This window comes from Trachurus japonicus, chromosome 7, assembly GCF_045865225.1.
Source record: "Trachurus japonicus isolate A0001 chromosome 7, Traja_1.0".
NCBI lineage: Eukaryota > Metazoa > Chordata > Actinopteri > Carangiformes > Carangidae > Trachurus > Trachurus japonicus.
In genome coordinates this window covers 4,868,997-4,890,373 of record NC_140913.1, presented here as the reverse complement: position 1 = coordinate 4,890,373, position 21,377 = coordinate 4,868,997, and the positions used below count along the sequence as shown (strand labels likewise).

Below are 21,377 nucleotides of genomic sequence, written 5' to 3'. Positions count from 1 at the left end.
TGGCGCCCCCCCCGCCCCCGATGGTGGTTTTGTGAATAGAACAACAATTGTTGTGTATATTTATCTTATACGAGCCCTTTGATCCAGAAATGCGAGTGTGAGAAGAGCGACAGGCACAAACAGAGCACCTTTCAGAAAAGACGCTCTATCTCCTTTTCTAGAAAAAAAGGAGGGATTTTGGTGAAACCCAGCCATGTTTAGCTTGACTTTTCTCAGGAACGGAGGCACGTAGAAACAAACGGTTTGTGGCCATTTGAAGGATAAAGTTAAACCTTTCAAATGAGCCACAGTATGTGTTGGTGGCAATAATATAGAATACACTATGGCTCTAAAATAAAAAGTCAAATATGGTCTAATTTGCCGGTACACTTGACTAAAACTTTGGAAAGGAGCGCGGCACTCAATGAGTTAATTGCCGGCAGCCCGGACACACAGCCCGCGGAAGCGGCAGTTTCTCCTGCTCTCTCTCTCCACGCCGGTCAAACATCGACCTGTCTGTAGGCTACTCGGTTTTCCACACACACAGGTCTGTCTCTAGCGCTGTATGTAGCCTATGGATGTGTCTTGTGTGCAGACGCAACTGACAAATATTTATAGACGGACAAGCAAACTTAATCATCATTTATTTTATTTTGAAAATTGACCGGATTCTCTCGCCTTTTCTGTGCCCGACTTCCTGTCTGGTACGATCCGTCTATCCAGCTTGACGGCGCTCGTATTTTTTTCATTCAGCGCACTCAGCTGTTGTTTCAAGCCGCTACTCCTGTAGCCTACTGTTACATAATCAGCGACTAGTCGACATCAAGCTCAAAACGTCATTGTGGAGCAGGGGACTAGTCTGTGCAACCCCTAGTGGAAAACCTGCTTTACATTGTTTTAACATTAAAAAAAAAAAAAAAAATCATCATTCTGAAGGTGTGGCGGCTTTTATTTTGCCGTGGCGGTGCGCCACGATCAATTACATGTAGCGGAAACCCTGCATTAGCTTAGGAAGACTCAAAAGGGGTTGTGATATATATAGTAGCATGTTGTCCGCGTAAAGCGAGACTTTGTGCTCCTCCCCTGCTCGGTGAATTCCTCTGATATCAGTATTTTGCCTCAGAGCTAAAGCTAGTGGTTCCATTGCAACCGCAAAAAGAAGCGGTGACATGGGGCATCCCTGTCTTGTACCACGTTTAAGCTCGAAGAAAGGGGACAAATTATTATTAGTACGAACAGCAGCCATTGGAGAAGTATATAAAAGTCTGATCCATGATATGAATTTATTGCCAAATCCAAACCTCTCTAGTGTGCTGAAAAGATAGCCCCACTCCACCCGTTCGAACGCCTTTTCAGCATCAAGTGAGAGGACGACCTCTGGCACACCAGATGGAGAGGGGCTATAAAGGATGTTAAAAAGGCGTCTGACATTGAAAAAAGAGTAACGGTTCTTAATAAAGCCTGTTTGGTCAGGTGATATAATGGAAGGAAGAACCCCTTCTAGTCGGCGTGCCAGAACCTTGGCAAGGATGTTTGCATCAGTGTTAAGGAGAGAAATTGGGCGGAATGAATTGCACTCTAGAGGGTTTTTCCTTTTTTGAGAATTACAGAGATTACTGCTTGGCACATGGTCAGAGGTAAGGTCTTAAAGCAGAAGTAAGTGGTCCGGTCGTTTTCGCTAATGCTGCGTTCCAGGCAGGCTTTTGAAATCGTAAATTACAGCTTCAAGTCACAACTTACGACTTTGTAGCGTTCCAGGCAACCCACTCGTGTTTTTCCGACCTGTTTTATCGGTGAAAGTCACTATAACGGCCACTCGTAACTTCCGACCGGTGAACTCGTACCAGATCGAACTGGTACCACTTCACGGTCGGAAAAATACGAGTTTCCTTGAACGCACCATAACAGTCCTCGTCCCTACGTCACCACATTCACGGCGTTCCTTGGCTGCACACACAGCCCTGCATGCCGTTCTCTCTCCTCATTGGATAAAAACTGTAGGATACGATAAATGTTTTCTCTTCGGCTCAGAGCAGAGCAGAGTGACTGACAGACCCGTGTTTCAGTCCAAACACTCTATGTAAGTGATTGCTGTCGGAAGATATAACTATTTAAGACTTATATTAACACAAATATATCACTTACTTCTGCTTTAAGTGAAAGTGATTCTTCAAAAACTGACATTAGTAAAGGGGCAAGTTGGTCTGAGAATTTTTTGAAGAAATCTGTCAGATATCCGTCCGGCCCTGGGGACTTGCTGCTTTGCATAGATCTGATTGCAGATATTATTTCCAGGGCCGAGAAGTCTTTCTCCAATGAATCAGCTATGTTTGGGTCTACGGATGGAACATGTAGGGATCTTAAAAAATCCTCCAACACTGAGGGTGCAGTTTGACATTCTGATGTGTATAATACTTGATAGAAATTTTGAAAACAGGAGTTAATTTTCAGGCTATCTGTACACTTTGAACCTTGTTCATCATTGATTGCAGGTATAGTTTGATTGGCAGTTCTTTGTCGTAACTGATGTGCGAGAATACGTCCAATTTTTTCCCCATGTTCATAGCATCCGTGTCTAGATTTGGAGAGGAGATATTCTGCCTGTTGCATTGATAGGATATCAAATTCGGTCTGCAAAGACAGACGTTTTTTCACTATGTCAGGAGATGGTTGATGGCTATATAACATATCTAGTTCCAGGATTTGATCTGTTAGTTCTTTAAGGCGCACTGTATTTGTTTTCTTCTTATTTGCGCAATAAGAAATGATTTGGCCTCTTAGATAAGCTTTTAAAGATTCCCATATAGTTGAATATGACATTCCTGGTGTTTGATTAGTGTCAAGAAAAAATTGTATTTCAGATGAAATAAAGTTGGTAAAAGGCTCTTCTGATAAGAGAAGAGGATTGAGTCTCCAAGGGCGGTAACTATTTTGTGTGTTAGGAATTCTGATTTTCGTGGTTAGCGGACCATGATCTGAAATGACTATGGCATCATAATCACACTTAGTTACAGAAGATAGAAGTCTTTTATCCAGGAAAAAAGTATCTATGCGAGAATAGCTCTTATGCACTGGGGAGAAAAAGGAGTATGCTCTAGCAGTGGGATTACGAAATCGCCATACATCCACTACACCATATGTTTTAAGAAAAAGCTGGATTGTGTGTGCTGATTTAGACAAGGACGTCTTTTTGGAGGAACTGAGATCTAAGGTAGGGGAAAGTACACAATTTATATCGCCACCAAGGATAAGATGGTGTGATGTCATGTTTGGTAGACGAGAAAAAAAAATTGAAAAAAATTCTGGATTGTCCCAGTTTGGTGCATAAATATTGGCCAGGATGACCGGAAATGAAAAAAGTTGCCCTGTCACAATAATGTAGTGCCCTGCAGAATCAGAATCGACATTAGCCATTGTAAATGGTATATTTTTATCAATGAGGATGGCTGCCCCCCTAGTCTTTGTGTGGAAATTAGAATGATAAACTTGTCCTGACCATCCTCTTTTTATTCGAAACAGGTCCGTTGTGCGCAAATGCGTCTCCTGAAGAAACGCAATATCGGTCTTAAGTTGTTTTAAGTGTATAAATACCTTTTTTCTCTTAATTGGATGGTTAAGTGACTTCACGTTCCAACTCACAAAGTTCACTGATGAGAGTCCATCCAGCCCTCTAGTAGAATTAGGATCAGTCATAACCTACTGAGTAAGATATTAGTGCACTTGAAATTTACATCTGGCTGAGCAAATAGAAAAGAAGAAAGACATACATAAAATAAATCCAAGAAATAAACAAGTCTGGTATAATCCCACCCTCCCCCACCCCACCTAGTGCCTAGAGAAACAAGGCGAACATGGTACCCCTCAAGAACAAATCCACACATACTGTATGTGTTTGTGTTGGGGAACTCTATAGAGCCAGCTGTTCAGGCTCCCATCGAACGCTTCATGAAAACCAATTCAGCGCATTGTTATTGTAGTATTACAACATCTGCTATGTGTTCAAGTAAGAGAAAGGAAATATAAAAATAAATTTAAACCCCACATCTCTTATGGAATAAATAGTTTAAAGGTGTTAAAATTAAACACTGTGGATTAGCCATCATATAAAATTAAAAAAAATAAAATTTTGTAATCAACAGAAATATATTCAATCAGACAAATCATTTCACTATAAGGCAACCTTTAGGTTGTAAGAAAAACAAAAACAAAGAACTATTAGGCTACAGTAAGCCTATGAATAAAGGTAATCAGCATTGACAAAGAAAGGAGAGAGAGAAGGGTCCAGTCATTTTACATTTGTTTTCCACTTTGAACATTGACAGCAGAAGCTGGTGAAACTGTAACAGTCTAACAACAGTGACATTAGTCCACTGGGTGCAGCCAGTTTAGCTGCCTTTCCACGGATGAAAACAGATAAAGTATTGTCAGAATAGCTGAAAACACGAAAACAGTCTCACTCATGCTCCTCGGCGGGGATGATGTGGTTCCTCACGTAGGTCATCGCTTTTTCTGCATCGGTGAATTCCTTTTCTTCCCCGTTGTGTGTGACACGGAGACAGGCTGGGAACAGTATGCCAAACCGGACGTTCTGGCGGTTGTGGAGCAGCTTTCTGACCGCGGTGAACGCAGCTCTGGCTTTGGCGACTCTTGTAGTATAATCCGGGAAGATAGCAACTGACTCTCCGTTGTACCGAAGTGGAGCACGGGTGCGCGCCCGGTTCAGTACCTCAACACAGTCCTGGAAATAGTGAAGTTTGGCTACTATCGCTCGTGGTTTCCCGCCGGGTTTTCTTGGAGCCAGACTTCTGTGTGAGCGATCAATGAGCACATCCTTGTCCAGCTGCAGCGCCTCTCGTAGCAGCTTTGAGACCGATGTCGTGGAGCTTGATCCAGGCGTTTCAGGCACCCCCAGTATTCTGATGTTACACCGCCGCGCTCTTCCCTCCATGTCCTCGCATTTGTCTCGGAGCTCCGCCACCTCCGTCTTCAGGGTGTTCACCATGGTCTGCAAAGTCACCACCTCCTCTGACCATGCTGACAATCCGGTCTCCATGTCTCGGACTGTGGTTTTCACTTGGTCGATCTCCGAGTGAATCGCCGCCGTGTTATTTTTAACTTCTGCTTTTAATGCCTGTAGCTCATTTTTAAGGAAGTCGAAGTCGTCGGCAAGTGCGTTTTTCATTTCTGATTTTATCACCGCCGAAATTTCAGTTTTCAGCGAGAGAAGAATCTCCGACTTCAGGGACTTGGCGTCCATCTCTGGTTTAACGTTAGCTGACCGTAGCTGTGGTGGAGATGATCTTGCCGCGGTGCTAGTAGCAGTGTAGCTCCAGGCGGTGTTGGGCCTTGTGTTCGCTGCTCCAGTATATTGACATTTTTTCAGATTCGTCGCCATTCACTCAAATGTAGACTTACTTAATCTACTGCGCGCTTATTAACTTAAAATAAAAAAGAAGTTCGACGGGAGCTCAAACAAACACGTCCTACTCCATGGCCAGCTCAACAGCGCCCCCCCCCAACCAACATCAGTTTATCAGTCCGGAGAGGTAATCTTCTCATCAGGAGGGTTTTTTCTTTTTCTTTTTTTTTTTCCATTGCAACATCTTATTTTGAAAATAACCTTGTCTTTTGCTTTTTAAATCCCATTTTTAATCATCAGACCTGTTTTCATAAACACCCTCTCTGCAGGGAGTCCTACACACGGTCAGCGGCTACATGCTCTACACTGCCACCACCTTCAAACTGGTGTTTGACTACCAGCCCGACGACATCTACTGGTGCACAGCGGACATCGGCTGGATCACAGGACACTCCTACATCACGTACGGCCCTCTGGCCAATGGGGCCACCAGCGTTCTGGTGAGTGCCATCGGCCAACTTCCTGCTTACAAACTCAAACCAAATTTGGCTGATGGTCGTTACGCTCTAAACGTGACCGACCCATGAGCTTCTCAGCAACATGAAGCCCGATGGAAGAGTTTGAATATGATGTTGGAATGAAACGGAACCTGTAAAAGGATTTGATGTTTGAGGTTGTTTGGGACATTAAAGGTCATAGCTACAACTTTTTCATCAAAACAATTAATTTTTCAAAAATAATACATCGACAGAACGTTTAGAGGGGTGCAGAATAGAAGTATTAATTTTCCTGAAAAAAAGGTATAGTATAGAAATAATTGTTTCATAAATATTGACGGATCTTGTTATGTTGGCAACGTCAGCATGAAATGATCTCTGTGCCAATAGCATTAGTACATTGATGTCACATGAGGCGGAAGGCCGGGAGGAATTAAACTTGTAGCTAACACCTTTTAAGTTTTAGTGGAACAGCTGAGCTAACGACTGAGAGTCAGATAGGGCAATATAGATTCTGTTGTAAATAGAATAAATCGTAATCTCAGCATACTTTATCGCTCCATAAATTGTTTCACTCTTCAAGTAAGGAAAAGAATCTCCACCCAACTGCTACTACCAATAATGGACTATGCTGACACCATATACCAAAACACTCCTACCTAAAACAATATCTAGTCCCCTACCGACCATCTTACTCTGTCAGACACTCGCATCAGCTGTTTTTTTTCCGTCCCAAGAACCTCAAAAGAAATTGGTAGACGTGCTTTCAAACACAAAGCCCCCTCTGACTGGAATAATTTACCACCATCTATTAGATCTGTCACTTCCTTCCATTTGTTCAAGACCTCACTAATGTCAATATTGTCTGATTGTTTTGATGTGTAGGACCCCCTGGAAGACGAGATAATGCATCTCAAGGGGTTATCCCTTAATAAATTTGAAATATAGTGGCACAGCAGTGGAACCTGAAAGGTGACATTAAAGTGTTTGTGTATGTGTGTCAGTTTGAGGGCCTGCCCACCTACCCAGACGTCAGCCGCATGTGGGAGATTGTGGACAAATATCAGGTGACAAAGTTCTACACAGCGCCGACGGCCATCAGAATGCTGATGAAGTACGGCAGTGAGCCAGTGCACAAGTGAGTCCTGGGTCTTTGTGTCCTTGTATCCATCCTTACAGCAGTTTGAAAAAGAGCATTGTTTTGCTCGAAACGTCACGCTATTAAATCTTTCTGAAGGGAGCTCATGGTGTGCGGATTTTTTCTCTTCTTGTATCCATCCTGCACACATCCTCGTATATTTACAGTATGTGTTCACTTTTCCATTAGTGTGATGCACTGAGAGTGTGTGTTTTGGAGTGAATGTGATAATAATGCAGCTGTTTTGTCTTCAGTGACAGGTTAATAATCGTTATGATTAGCATTTATTTGATCATTCTGTAGATTCCCTCTATTCACTCCTCCTAATAAATAATAATAATAAACCATTTTCCAGTGCAGACTAATGTAAAACACAGTAGAGGATTATTTACATTTTCCATCCTCAAAGATAGATAGACAAATACAGTGGGGAAAAAGTAAGTATTTGATCCCCTGCTGATTTTTTAAGTTTGCTCCTCCACAAAGAGATGGGCGGTCTATAGTTTTTATGGTAAATTAGTTTTAACAGAGAGAGAGACAGAATATATAAAATAGATAGATAGATAGATAGATAGATAGATAGATAGATATTCTCTACATCAGGACCTCCAAAGTAAAAGAGAAATACTTGGAACCGTTTTTCTACACACTTATGAATCCAAATGTTAAGTGTGACACTACAACAAACAGTTTACTCCCAGCTTCAACCTAACAGTCAGTATATGGAGTCATGTTTAGTGATACACTTCTAATTTTTTACCACCTCCCTCTCTTTCTGTCTCTGTGTGCAGGTACAAGCGAGACTCTCTGAAGATTTTGGGGACAGTGGGGGAGCCCATCAACCCTGAGGCCTGGCAGTGGTACTACACTGTGGTGGGAGAGAGGAGGTGTCCCGTAGTTGACACCTTCTGGCAGACAGAGACTGTGAGTGTCATGTGTGTCTTTTAACAGACAGCATTCAGGCTTTCCAACATGTTTTGGTCTGAAATGTATGTATGATGATGAGTAACCTTTATCCTCTAGTGGCTGTTTTTTTGAAACTGAAGTCAACTCGGAGCCAGTGATTACAGACTGAAAGCTGTGCTTCCCCCTGGTGGAGAGACAGTGTACTCACATGCTGTGTCTGTTTCAGGGTGGACATGTGTTAACTCCTCTACCTGCAGCCACGCCCATGAAACCTGGATCTGCTGTGAGTACATGACAAAACACACACATACACACATTACACAGTTCATGAACTTGACACATTTTCAAAATAGTTTGACAGACATTAAAACTGGAGACAAGAGACAAACTTTAAAAAAAAAAGAGTGAACAAAGAAAAATGAATACAAACCTGGAGCCAAAAGTCAAGAGTGATGAACACAATAAAAAGCTGCAGAAAAACAAAGAGTACGTTTCCGTGTTCAACAGTTTAATAACATAGACGTGTACTCTACTCCAGACGTTTCCCTTCTTTGGAGTGGTGCCGGCAATCCTGAACGAGTCCGGGGAGGAGCTGGAGGGGCCGAGTGAGGGATACCTGGTCAGTGCTAACATGACTGTACCGTGTGTCTGAACTCAGACATGGAGTCGTGTCTCAGCCTTTGACCAGGTCCTTGTGTCTCTGCCTTCAAACAGGTGTTCAAACAGCCGTGGCCCGGTGTGATGAGGACCGTGTACGGAAACCACCCGAGGTTTGAAATCACCTACTTCAAAAAGTTCCCCGGATACTACGTCACAGGAGACGGTGAGTACAGACTGATCAGAGCAGATGTTTATTCATTTTATTTCATATTTAAAGGTTCCATACAGTATAGTATGAAGGTAGATGTCCATGTGTTCTTTGATTATAAAGCAGCTCTAGGTTCTATATAAACACTGAAAGTATCAATGCCTCAGTCTACAGAGAAATAAACACAGCCTGTGTTCAGAAACTCAGCCTTAAAACCAGCCGTCAGGACTTCTGTAACTTTGTGATGTCATAACAGCAGTCACTGCTCTAAGCCCCGCCCACCTGAACCCACCATCCAACCCTGTAGGATTTGGTTTGTCTAAAATCTGCTGTATTATTACAATAACATGAGGTGGTGTGGAAGCTGTAACAGTAGAGTTTTTGGTAACACTTTATAATAAGTATACACTATTATGTATTAGTTAAGCTTTAAATACTGAATTCATCATTTATAACACATGAATACTCATTAATAAATAATTAATAAACTACATGCTAATGAGTATTCAGGCGTTATAAATGAAGAATTCAGTATTTATTAATGCTTAATAGTGTGTACTTATTATAAAGTGTTACCAAGTTTTTTAAGTGAGCATCATGTAATGATAATTTCTTGTCATGTGTAGGGATAGGGAGATCCATCCAGTCTTCTTAGTTAGTGGTATAGACCGCAAGGACTTTGACTGAAAAGTCGGTTTTGGTTTGAAAAGGACAGAGATTTAGTTTTACATTGTTAGATTTTTTATATGTTAAATACTGTTTGAGTATGTTGTTTGAGTATCTCAAGTTTGAGTATCTCAAATGATTTGAGTATCTCAAATGATAATTTTGTGAGCAAAAGAGACCAGGGTATTGTTTGTGGTTCTTTGGTCAGCACCATGGGTGGAGGTGGAGGACTACATAAAGCCACCCACCATCTCTCTCTCTCTCTCTCTCTCCCACTTACTCACCTTGCTGCTCCGCCCCCTGCTGGCTGTTTGGCATCACGGCGGCGCGCTTTAGCCAGAAGTTATTTTTCATCTTGATGAAGTTTTTATCGTCCTCCAGGTTGCCGCAGAGACAAGGACGGCTACTACTGGATCACAGGGAGGATAGACGACATGCTGAACGTGTCAGGTAGGACATCTGGCCAATCAGTCGCCTCAGTAGTAAAACCACTCTGTAGAGATGTCAGGCACCACTGATCTCACTGAGATGAGATGATTTGTACCAGATTAGAGCAATTAGCCTATTTTCATCTTCAGTCTCGGGGCACACAGCACAAACAGAATCCATTGCCATGCCATTGTTGATTTCCTACTCAGAATGTAATGAAGTCGTCAAGGCGTAATGTGATATTTGGAGCACCAGTTTCTCCTAGGAAACCGCAGCACCTGTTGAGCTCTCCTCTCCCCCCCCAGGTCACCTGCTGAGCACAGCAGAGGTGGAGTCTGCTCTGGTGGAGCACGAGGCTGTTGCCGAAGCCGCTGTGGTGGGAAGGCCGCACCCCGTCAAGGGAGAAAGCCTCTACTGTTTCGTAACCCTCACCGACGGAGTGACGTACAACCACACGCTAGAGGCCGAGCTCAAGAAACAAGGTGGGTGAACACAGCTTTTGGTGATCTGTTCAGAACCAGCTTGAGAACAACACGGCCTCTTCTCGACTCCAACACCATATATCATTACAATATGAACAAGGGTGCTTCACACTGGTTATTAGGGATGTGAATCTTTGGGTCACAATTCGATTGGATTCCAACCGATTCTCGATTTTCTTTTTGCGATTTTTAGTTTGCTTTATTAACACCAGACCATGTGAAAAAGTTGAATGATGATATCTACAGACTATTAGGGATGGGGGGAAAAATCGATTCATGTAAGAATCGAGATTCTTATTCTCTAAGATTCTGAATCGATTCATAATCTTCAAAAATCGATTTTTTATTCAGTTTCCTCCGTCTCAATACGCGCCCTCACAGCGCTGCAGCACGCCATGGCGCTAAAAGGCGCTCGTTAACCGCCTACAGACGTGAACTGATCTGATTTAAATGCTCTATTGAATGTCTGTGACGAGGCTTGTGCCCATCAGCAACCGACCCTCTATTGAGGAGAAAGGACGATCGCTGTTTTTTTTTGCCGTTAAACACACACACGCTCCAGCTGAGCAGCCACATCCACTGCGCTGTGGATCAGCTGATCGGTGCTCAGGTGACGTTAGATCTTCACTTTTTTAAACTCATACAAAGTGCAGCCAAACACCAGGCTGAAGAGAGAGGACCAGCAGCAGCAGCTCCTCTGACAGCTCCTCTGTGGCGTTGCAGACAGGCTGCAGGTGAGCTGGCGTGAGAGCGGAGTGCCGTCTTTTTTTTCTTTTTTAGCAGCGCCTTTGTTACAGGTGATACATGTCTATGTGCATGTGCATGAGAACTGATCTTGAATCGAATAGAGACACCCAAATATTCACATCCCTTCAGTCCAGGCTTTTGAAAAGAGAGTAGCCTATAAAATCAGCTTCATGTAGCGGTTTACTTTAAAATGGTTCAAACATATTGCTGCTAAATAAATCTGAAACATGTGATGTGCATTTTTGGGGGGGAAATATGGCTTCTGATATAATAGTCTGTAGACATCATCATCATTCAACTTTTTCACATGGTCTGGTGTTAATAAAGCAAACTAAAAATCGCAAAAAGAAAATCAAGAATCAGTTGAATCGAATCGATTTTTGAATCGAATCGGTTGAATCGAAAATCGATTTTGAATCGAATCGTGACCCTAAAAATCGGAATCGAATCGTGAGCCACCCTAAGATTCACATCCCTACAGACTATTATATCAGAAGCCATATTTCTCCCCAAAAAATGCACATCACATGTTTCAGATTTATTCAGCAGCAATATATTTGAACAATTTTAAAGTAAACTGCCATTTAGCTGATTTTATACTCTTTTTTTTTCAAAAGCCTGGACTGTAGGGATGTGAATCTTTGGGTGTCTCTATTTGATTCAAAATCATGGCGTGCTGCAGTGCTGTGTGTATGGCGCTGCGAGGGCGGGTATTGAGATGGAGGAAACGTGAATAAAACTCGATTTTTGAAGATTATGAATTGATCCAGAATCGTAGAGGATAAGAATTGCGATTCTTGCGTGAATTGATTTTTTCCCCCACCCCTACTGGTTATACCTTTCATATTTGAACCTATACAGTACCAATACTCAGTTCCTGTGATTCTGTAGCCATATACAACAGTACCTGTTTTCGGTACTCTTTGTGTGTATGTGTGGTAATTAAAGTTATTTTGTAATCTTCTGAAATTTGAATGTTTTATTTCTCAACTCCTCCTTTAAGAGTAGTTATGTTTGAGGGATGAGCAATGATTTTCGAATAATCGAATAGCCATTCAACTGAAAAAAAGCAGAAGAGAATTTCGTCTTGTTTGATAAAATGTAAACGTTCCCTTTTTACTGTGGCAGAAGGAGAAACATGGAAAGACTCCTACACCCATCAGAAAGTTCTGTGTCAAATAAAAAACAAATGAAACCGAGGTGCAGCGCAAATTCTGCCACTGTGATGAGAAACGGTACTGTTACAATATTCTCTGGTACTGATTCTCAGTCCGTGATTTTTTTTATAAATGACGGACGGCTGTCTTTCAGTTGTTGATTTAAAACGACAGGCTGGCGGAACCGCTTCTCATTTCAAATGACAAGAGAGAGAGAGAGCGAGGGGGAAGGGCTTGAATATTCACGTCAGACAGACACTCCCATAGACCGCATCCACTGTTGCTAATATGCGTTGAGGTACCGAAATGTGGTACCGCTTGACTTCACGAGAATCGATACTCAGTACTTTGGTGGGACTTCAGTTGGTCCCAATAAAAGTAGCAAATTCAGTACCCATCCCTAGTTCTGCTCATGTGTTTGTAGTTCTGTGATGTGGTTGTGTGTTTGGTGTTAACAGTGAGGGAGAAGATCGGAGCCATCGCCACACCAGACTACATCCAGAACGCTCCAGGACTCCCCAAGACCCGATCTGGTAAATCCACAGCAGATATTATGTTTGATTGATTCTGTGTCAACAACATTTAAAGGTCCCATATTATGAAAAACTGTTTTTTTCTGGTCTCTACATATATAAACTGTTCCTCCATGAGCCTACCATCTCCTAGAATGAGGAAGGCAAACGGGTCCTGCATGGACTCTGCAGCCCGCCCACTGGTAAAACGGTGCTCATACAGGCTGTTCAGACTCAGCTCCTGTGGTGATGTCACGACGGGAGTGAGGCCGGCCCCTCAGCGCCATAAAACGCCTACCAAATCTATTTCTATGGCTGCAGTGCACAGCAAGAAACTCCTGAGCTAAATTGATGCAATACCGACCAATTTTAAGTCTTAAAGTGGTAATAATCTTTGCCGTGTACAGTAACCATGTTACTTAAAGGTGCAGGCACAGAAACAGCTTGTTCTCAATTGAGCTAATTTCAGCGACTTTTAGACAGCCGACATTCAGGACCACCGATCAGTTCTGTGCAATACATTTCGAATACAGTTTAGTTGGACGTCTGACAGCTGTGTGAAATTGAGTAAAAAGAGTATAATATGGGATCTTTAAAGCTGCATTTAATCCTAGTTTAATGTTTGTTTGTTTTTCCTTCTCTCCTACCCCCCCCACCGTCCGTCTCTGCAGGGAAGATCATGCGACGGGTGCTCCGCAAAATCGCCTGCAACGAACGGGACCTGGGGGACACCTCCACGCTGGCCGACTCCTCCGTCGTCGAGCAGCTCTTTGAGAACAGATGCTGCACAGCTGTGTGACAGGCAGCACCCGTCATCCTCGCAGGAAAGCCTTGACTGCAGCCGCACACCGGTGCCCGTAAACCCAACCAGGGAAGGCGTAGGAGAAGAAGAAGAAGAGGAGAAACTCTACACACTTGTTCCTGTCCAGCAAACAACCTCTAGCTCCTGATGAGGATGCAAATCCTGTATTTAAACTGAAGCGGAGGCGGCAGCAGGTGGTGATTCACAGCCACATTCACCATCAGTCTGCAGCTTTAAACGCCCTTCAGAAATCCACTTATAAGTTGCTGTTGTTATTAAAAAAGGATACGGTGCGTATGTGTGTGTGTGTGTGTGTATGGGAAGCCGGAGGTTGTTTGTGGATGAGGCCGTCCTGCAGTGGAACTGTGTGAAGAGGAGACCTGGGTGACACTTCATCTGGTTTTTATCCCGGTGTTGCAGCCATAAATACACAGCAGTCTGTAACATGGAAGTGCTCAGTGCTGGGACAGTGCAGGAGGCTCCCAGTGGTTCAAAGAGGCTTTACACTGGAATAAGGCTCATGTGAAGTTCTACCTGTAGTTATCAGAACCAGTCTCCTCCCTTTGCTTGATGCCATAGTACTGATATGTACACTGATGATTAGCTAGAATGAGAACGCTCCGCATTTCTGCTAGTTTTAATTTCTATTGCAAATTTTTTTTTAAAAAAACATTTATAGATGTATGTTTTTTTTTTTTATGTTGACGTAGGAGTGGTTGGGTGGTGTGTCTGCGCGCCTGATTGTGTTTTATTTTTTGCTTGCCCCCCCCCCAGTTACTTCCTATGTCTGTTGGCCTGTGGTAAACAGTGACAGTGTGATCAGCCTCATGTGGCCTGGACACACAAACTGCCACCAATAATAGAAAAACGCAAAGGAAGGGAAATTAGGCTCTAATGTTAAAAATTTCCCTGAAATGCTTCAAAACCTTTAAATGAGAGATAAAGCTGTTCATAAATGAAATAAAACTGGTGTTATTGTCATATTTTACTGTTGGCTGTCAACATGTTCCATGGAGAAAAGATTGGACTCACAACTCTTCCTGTCTGCAGCTCTCAGCTCCAAGCTCATTGGTTCATACAGTTGATTCCAAAACAAACTGCTCACTGGAGGTTTTGATTCAATGGGGACTATTTTCATTTATTTTAACATCTTAAAGTGAGTTTGCTAATCACAGTTGTGTCATGTGAAGAGCTCAAATGATTATTGTCAATCAACAGTTTAAAAAAAAATCTGCAGCTGTTGATAAATATAAATCGTTTCAGTCTTTTTTCACTTTCTTTGCACAAAACAGTTTTGAAAATGTCACTTAAAGCTCAGGGACTTTAGTTTTGACGGTGTCAGTGGATGTTTCATCGACCAAATGGTTTAATGAATTAATCAAAAAGGAATGGATAATGATGACAGCAATGAGCTGCAGCAGTAACAGTGTCTCCTGTGAGCCTGGCCGAGCTCTACACTCCTCAGATGTCTTGGATTGAACCTGGTGTCAACAAATTTATAATATCAGAAAAGATGCTTAAAGCATTTACTGTACTAGTACCTCACTAGAGTATTTGGGTTCAAGCTACATCAAACATCTTTATGAGCTCTTGCAAACACTACAACTGCACAGAAGAAGAATATTAAACCATTTGCCTGTTTGATATGATAAAAATAAATAAAAAAATGTCCTGTTTTGCTGTTGTATTCTGACTGTGGATAAAATTTAGGATTTTTCCCAAACATCAATCTATGTCTGATTCCCAGTTTCTGCCTGTTCTGAGAGGTTGAACCAACAAACCATTCACAACACCGGAGCTCACTGAGCCTGCTAACCATCTGAACTTGGAGCTGATTTGGGCCTTGAAAGGTTTCTAGTCTTGGTTTCTTTTGTTAGACACCTGTGATTTTATTTTATCATTTTTAATTGCTGTGTGTGTCTCACTGTGCCAATCTAAGTGGAGCTGGATGTATAAAGCTAATAATTGTATCTAATGTTAAACAAAGTGCAGCTGCTTATTTGATTCAGAAAGGTTTTGTCTGTATAATGACTCGGGTGAAAGAAGACATGTGGCTGTTTTTTTCTCTCCTCCGTTCATGCTCAGTTCTGTGTTGTTTTCATTTCCCTGTTTGTATCAAAGTGTATGCAATGACAGTAAACGGACATGACTACTGCTTGATGCTCTGTCTGTTTATTTCAAAAGTTGTTGGATTCAGCAGAAATACAGTTTATACTGAAGGATCAAAATCCAACACTCCACCACCACTGAGGAACAAAGAACAAGAACCAATGAAATGAAGAGAAAAAAGAGAAAGAGGACAAGACCAGGTCAAATCTCTGACCTGCCTGTAGTTATAGATTGATTTTATATCCCTGAACACAAATCCAAAACAAAGACTGCTGTGATTAGTTGTGATTAACTGAAATCATTTGATCATAAAGTCAGGAGAAGACAGTGTGTGTGTGAGTTCACACTGCTGTCACTGAAGTCTGATGTAACTCAGTAATGATGTTTACAGGCACTGCCTACATAAGGTTTGGCACAGACAAAAGGTCTTCTTTTGAAGCATGGCTTATCATTCCAGTACGGACCTGTAACAAAAAGTGAGAGTTTTTTAAATATTTCTGATATGTAAAAGACATGAACAGTTCCTACACACATGTTCCAAAACATGCACTCAGACATAAGGACATCTAAGCTGACATAGTATACATAGTGAGTGATTTCGGACGTAGCCATAGAGACACACACATTCACACCTGTGGACTGAATTCAGAGCCTCCAGTCAACCTAATGTGCATCATGTGTTTGGACTGAACCTGGAGAGAACCCATGCTGACACAGGGACAACATCAGACTCAGGTGGTGCACACTTGCAGATACCTGTTGGCATCCACCTGGACATCAAACATGACTGATCTCTGAACAGGGCAGAGTCAGCAGTCATTATCTGACTCTGTATGAACTTACTGGTTGTTCTTAACACATGTTATGATCTATCCATTGTTATAACGCTCCAGAAATCAAGTCCCCTTCAGAGAACACAAATCACCAGTAAAAGGTCAAGAAATCATAAATACCAAAAAAATTAGTCTCGATGCAGTGTTCTTTCCCCCATATATTGTTGGGTTCCCATTTGCGCCAGGCTCTGTAGTCAAACTTTGAGCCATCAGTCCACATCCATATAGACTCCTGGAAGAGAAAGCACATGCAGGTTACCTCTTTAAGCACAGAGCACATCAGATCCTTTGTCTTTAAATGTCTCACCTTCATGCTGTCATGGCCTCCAATCCAGGTAACTCCATTATAGCCACTCTTTTTCCGAATCAGGTCCCTGACAAACTTGTGTTCCTTAGCGCTGTGGATGGAGGCTAAGTTCCCACCAAGTCTGATGCAGGTGAGCTGATGACCAAGATAATGAAATGAGAGAAATACAACCTGGGTCTAAACAGCAAACACACAGTCATCACCTTCCAACCAGCAGAAAATGATGATACTGTAGTGGGTTGGGTTTCTTAATGTAAACAGCCCCCCTGTTAATTGAACCATTCTAACATAGTACACAAACACACAACACTACACACTCTTTTGTATTGAAGCAATACACATTTATGTCGGCCTATAGTGCTATTGCACTGCTGAGAGTGTAGCTGTCCAGCTCTGCTTGTGTGCAGCTCTAAAATAAAGAAGCTCTGCCATGAACAGCAGGCTAAAGTAGTCCCTGTGTCTGTGGAGCATGGATGTACTGTAGAACTTATAATAAAAAAATCATTTTCAGAAGGAAAATGCGTGTGAATAGCCTACTGAATTGCTGAATTAGCTGAAGTTGCTAAAGCAATGCTGAAAAGGCTGACGCTATAGCTGCACTTGTTAGCTTGCAACAACGTTGAATATACCGCGCATTAGGCTAAGTGTAACAGTTGAAGAGTTTGAATAGTCAAAGTTTGTTGCAAAACACTGGAACCTGATAGCTAAAGAAAATTGGGGGAGCATACATCAGTCCGACTGCCCATAAGTCCGACGGCTCATTTCTCCGACTACCCATTCTACAGTGTTAAGGTTAGGTTTAGGGTAAGGTTAAGGGTTAGGGCTACTTAAGTCGGAGAAATGGGAGGTCGGACTAATGGACGCAAAAATAAAGAAATGTATGGTCGGAGAAATGGGTAGTCGGACGGATGTCATGCGCCCAGAAAATTGATGAAGCAAAGCTAACAGATCAATAAATAGCCGAATAGTTTAGGATAACAATGTGTCCAACATGAACAAAGAAGGGGAAGGTGTAGCCTACTATATTTGAGATTTAAATAGCTAAAGAACAAATTTACCAGCAACTTATGTAGGGAGAATGGAGATGGTTGTAACAGAGGGATGGTTGAAACAGCATCATGTTCACCAAAAAGGGATGCCATTAGAGTTATGTGATCAGTATCATGTGTACCCTTGCATTCCCTGACTTTACACGTGAATTTACATGGCTGTATGAAGAAATGTGAATCGCCGTTTATGGTCGGAATTACGACGGTATCTGATCGCCTTCGAACCTCCGACATTCTTGGCAAGACGTCCGTCTTGCGCCGGTCCAAGAATTTCACAGTGTGCGCGGTGGCTCATGGTAAATGTAGTGTGAAAACACTTCACTTTCCAAAATTCCTCGTTGTCCCTAAATCTATCCACAGCCATTGCTTCAGCTATGTTAGCATTGCTTCATCAGGTTCCAGTATATAGTAGCAGACTTCAACTCTTTGAACTCTTCAACTGTTAGACTTAAACGTGCAGTAGCCTATATTCAGTGTCGTTGTTGATATTACCCTTATCAATCCAATCATCTCTCAGATTGTAATTTATAGGCTACGTCAGCCTTTTCAGCATTGCTTTAGCAACTTCTTCAGCAAAGTCAGCATCTGTCTTCAGCATTCACATGCATTTTCCTTCTAGAAATGCTTTTTCTAGTATATAATCCATATATAGAATTATAATACTGTACATCCATGCTGTTGAGCCCCAGATCCTTAAAGCTGTCATGGTAACTAAGTGCTTACTGGCTTAATTGTCGCCGGTCTAGAGTCCCCTAGATCTGGTGGCGGCAACAATACAAACGACATCATGAGAAAACTGTAGCCTACACAACGTGAGAGAAATGAAAATGGCAAACTAAACGTTTCAAAACAGACGTTCTGAGCTTTACCACTGAACTGAAAACGTCATGGTTGAAAAGAACATCCAATAGTTGTCATGACATCAACAGTTGCGCTGTGTGATCCAATACCTCTGCATGAGCCGCAGCCTTGGCATGGGCTTGGTAGATGAAACAGCGAGAGCCAAACAAAGTCCATCCTGGAGGACAGCAAGGAACTGTAACACAGTTACATAAGATAGTTAGATAATTATGTTTGATAGAAAATAAATTAAAAGAGGAAAAATCATTTGCACATGGATAAATGCTCCCAAAAATGTATTAACTGGAAGGTCAATGTTTCGATCAAAACAGATTTGTTTAGATCGAAACGTTGTCCTTCCAGTTAATACATTTTTGGGGAGCATTTACTGGTGTGCAAACAATTGTTCCACTTTTACCTTACTTTGCTTTTTGTTCTGCACCTGGACTCATGCACTGGATGTGCGTGCACTATTCTACCCTGATATCTCATTTAGGTAGAGGAAAGCTAACAACTCTCATGGTTGTCAGAGCACCTGTAAAGTAGAGTGATAGACTACATGTTTACTTGTCACAGTGCACTTGTACTCTGCCTCTAGTCCACTTTACATGGCTGGGAGTAACTGCTGTAAATGTCTATTTATGGTAAATATTTCACAGATTTTCACAGAGGTGATTTTTAGAAATACAAAACACTGCTACTACTGTGATTACAATGTTTCAGCTTTCATTTAGACATTTACATTTAACACCAAGAGTAAAGTCTGTATGTACAGTATGATGATGTTTCTGACAGCCTTGCTCTCTGTGCCAAATGTGGCCCAGTGTCTCTTCAGGAAACCCCAACATTAGATTAGATTGGTTAACGTCATTAAGCACATGCCACAAACACTGTAAAACATATAAAGTGATGAATAACATGAACAAAACACACAAGTAAACTTCTACCATGTAGGATAATTGTAAATCCACCCAAAGACCTCCAGTGTAGAAAAAGCAGCTACAAACCTGGTACATAGACTCGATTGGAGGTGGACGTCTGAGAACATAGAGAGCAGATTGATAATATCAGTGTCAGCAGTCCCTGCTGTTAAACCGGCCTGCCCTCCAAACAGGCATGGGCCCTTAGTCTCTGGCACCTTTGTAGAAGTACTAGATGTTTATAACACAATGATGAAGGTATGGTGTGACAGCTCCTTTGATTCAGATACTATACTTACATCATGATTTCACTACATTAAATCAATGCAAAAGTAATTACAGCTCAAGTAAAAGTGTGATCATAAATATACATTCCATGTAGCCTATTAATTTGAGGGAGGACATGGTCTACTCAGAGACCTGCGGTGTGTCTCAAATCTCACACTTCTCTTAGTGCACTGCCTTACAGTACCGTCTCAAATCAAACACTGCCGCTGCACACTTACCGGAAATGACTCGATAGCTTCTTCTTCTATTTTTTTTATTCTGATTGCAACCGGTTGTAGCCCTATCGCCGACACTTGACAGCGCTTTTTGCCGATCAAAACAAGCTATTAAGTTGTGTTTTATTGTGTTAGTGTTGTTGTTGTGCTGTTATGAGTGTTTTTTAAAGACATTTACGCCGGTGTTAGCTCCGTCACTGCTCAAAGCAACCGCTGCTGTTTGAAAAGTAGTGACGTGCTTCCGCTACGTCACTAAGATGGCGGCCGTTAAGTGTGGAAAGTGTCCATCGATCCACACTCAATTTTCTGGCCATTTGAGTGTGCCAATTGAGTGCGCATAGCGCACTACATTTTCGCACACTGCTCAGTGTGAACGCACTTCTGTTCTCAAAATATTAAGTGTAAGTGCAGAAGTGCACGATTTGAGACACACCACAGATGTCTTCATTGTGACATGTATTTAGCATTTATTGAAGAAACTCAAAAGTTACACCAAACTCAAAACATGAAGATTTTTTTTTTATTCTGTGAGTGGTTTTCTCACCTCACTGTTCACTACACATGCAACTGGAAGTAAAGTCAGGGTAATATTCTTTAGCACTGTTTGTTTTCATTGTAACTGGGGATCAGAGAGTTTTACTCACAGCTCCTTCAAACAACAGTCCAGCAGTGAAACAGAGGAGGAAGACCACCTGAAAATGTGACGCCATTTGTGGAAAGACAACAAAACAAGCTGACTGTGTAGTCTTTTGCAGAACCTGGGGTGACAGAGCCTTTTCCATGCATCTGCACACACCTCCCAACATTCAAGACCATGCTCAAAACTCACCTTTTTAAATTAGCTTTTAATATATATTTTTTGTGTGTTCTATACTTTGTTCTGTGTTTTATACTGTCTCTGCTGTTTTTTAACTGAATTACAATTTGAATTGCTCTATTTTATGATTTTTAAACTGTAAAATGTCTTTGAGCATTTGGAAAAGCACTTATAAATAAAATGTATTATTATTATTATTATTATTAACATCAGTGACCTCTGTTTTTGTTAGGGTTAGCCTGTATGATTTATGAGAACAATTTAATTAATATTATGTAGTAGTAGTATATTGATTTCAGCTGATAGGTGGTAAACTTCCAAATGTTCACTTACCTGTAGTGGTATCTGACAGGAACAAACGGGGAGGCTGTTGAGAGGTGGATAGTCATCATGTCCTACTCCTTTTATACAGACAGCAAACTGAAAGTGTTATATCAACATTCCATGGTCATTGCCATTAGTGAATCAAGGTTAAACTTTGATGGTGATTCTTCTTTAGTTTCCACCCTCAACTAAT

The 21,377-nt window shown here is 41.8% G+C and overlaps 2 protein-coding genes across 5 annotated transcripts in view; one reads left to right on the top strand and one right to left on the bottom strand.

The window, feature by feature from the left end:
• Positions 1-21,377, top strand: part of acss2 (acyl-CoA synthetase short chain family member 2) — a 223,175-nt gene that overhangs the window by 45,916 nt on the left and 155,882 nt on the right. For 3 of the 4 annotated variants that reach the window (XM_085780867.1, XM_085780865.1, XM_085780868.1), the window contains 10 exons: positions 5,668-5,838; positions 6,840-6,973; positions 7,765-7,897; positions 8,106-8,162; positions 8,418-8,498; positions 8,594-8,702; positions 9,735-9,803; positions 10,088-10,264; positions 12,627-12,701; positions 13,352-15,642. In XM_085780867.1, coding sequence (XP_085636993.1) covers positions 5,668-5,838; positions 6,840-6,973; positions 7,765-7,897; positions 8,106-8,162; positions 8,418-8,498; positions 8,594-8,702; positions 9,735-9,803; positions 10,088-10,264; positions 12,627-12,701; positions 13,352-13,479 — 1,134 coding nt within the window. In that variant the 3' untranslated portion in view covers positions 13,480-15,642. Of the gene's footprint in view, positions 1-5,667; positions 5,839-6,839; positions 6,974-7,764; positions 7,898-8,105; positions 8,163-8,417; positions 8,499-8,593; positions 8,703-9,734; positions 9,804-10,087; positions 10,265-12,626; positions 12,702-13,351; positions 15,643-21,377 lie in introns of those variants that run through there. The other variant, XR_015036131.1, reaches the window with a different exon arrangement.
• Positions 16,265-21,377, bottom strand: part of LOC146984045 (galactose-specific lectin nattectin-like) — a 170,951-nt gene continuing 165,838 nt past the window's right edge. The window contains exons 4-6 of the mRNA XM_085783058.1: positions 16,732-16,866; positions 16,545-16,656; positions 16,265-16,299 (exon numbers count right to left, since the gene is read on the bottom strand). Of these exons, the coding sequence (XP_085639184.1) occupies positions 16,265-16,299; positions 16,545-16,656; positions 16,732-16,866 (282 nt within the window). The remainder of the gene's footprint in view (positions 16,300-16,544; positions 16,657-16,731; positions 16,867-21,377) is intronic.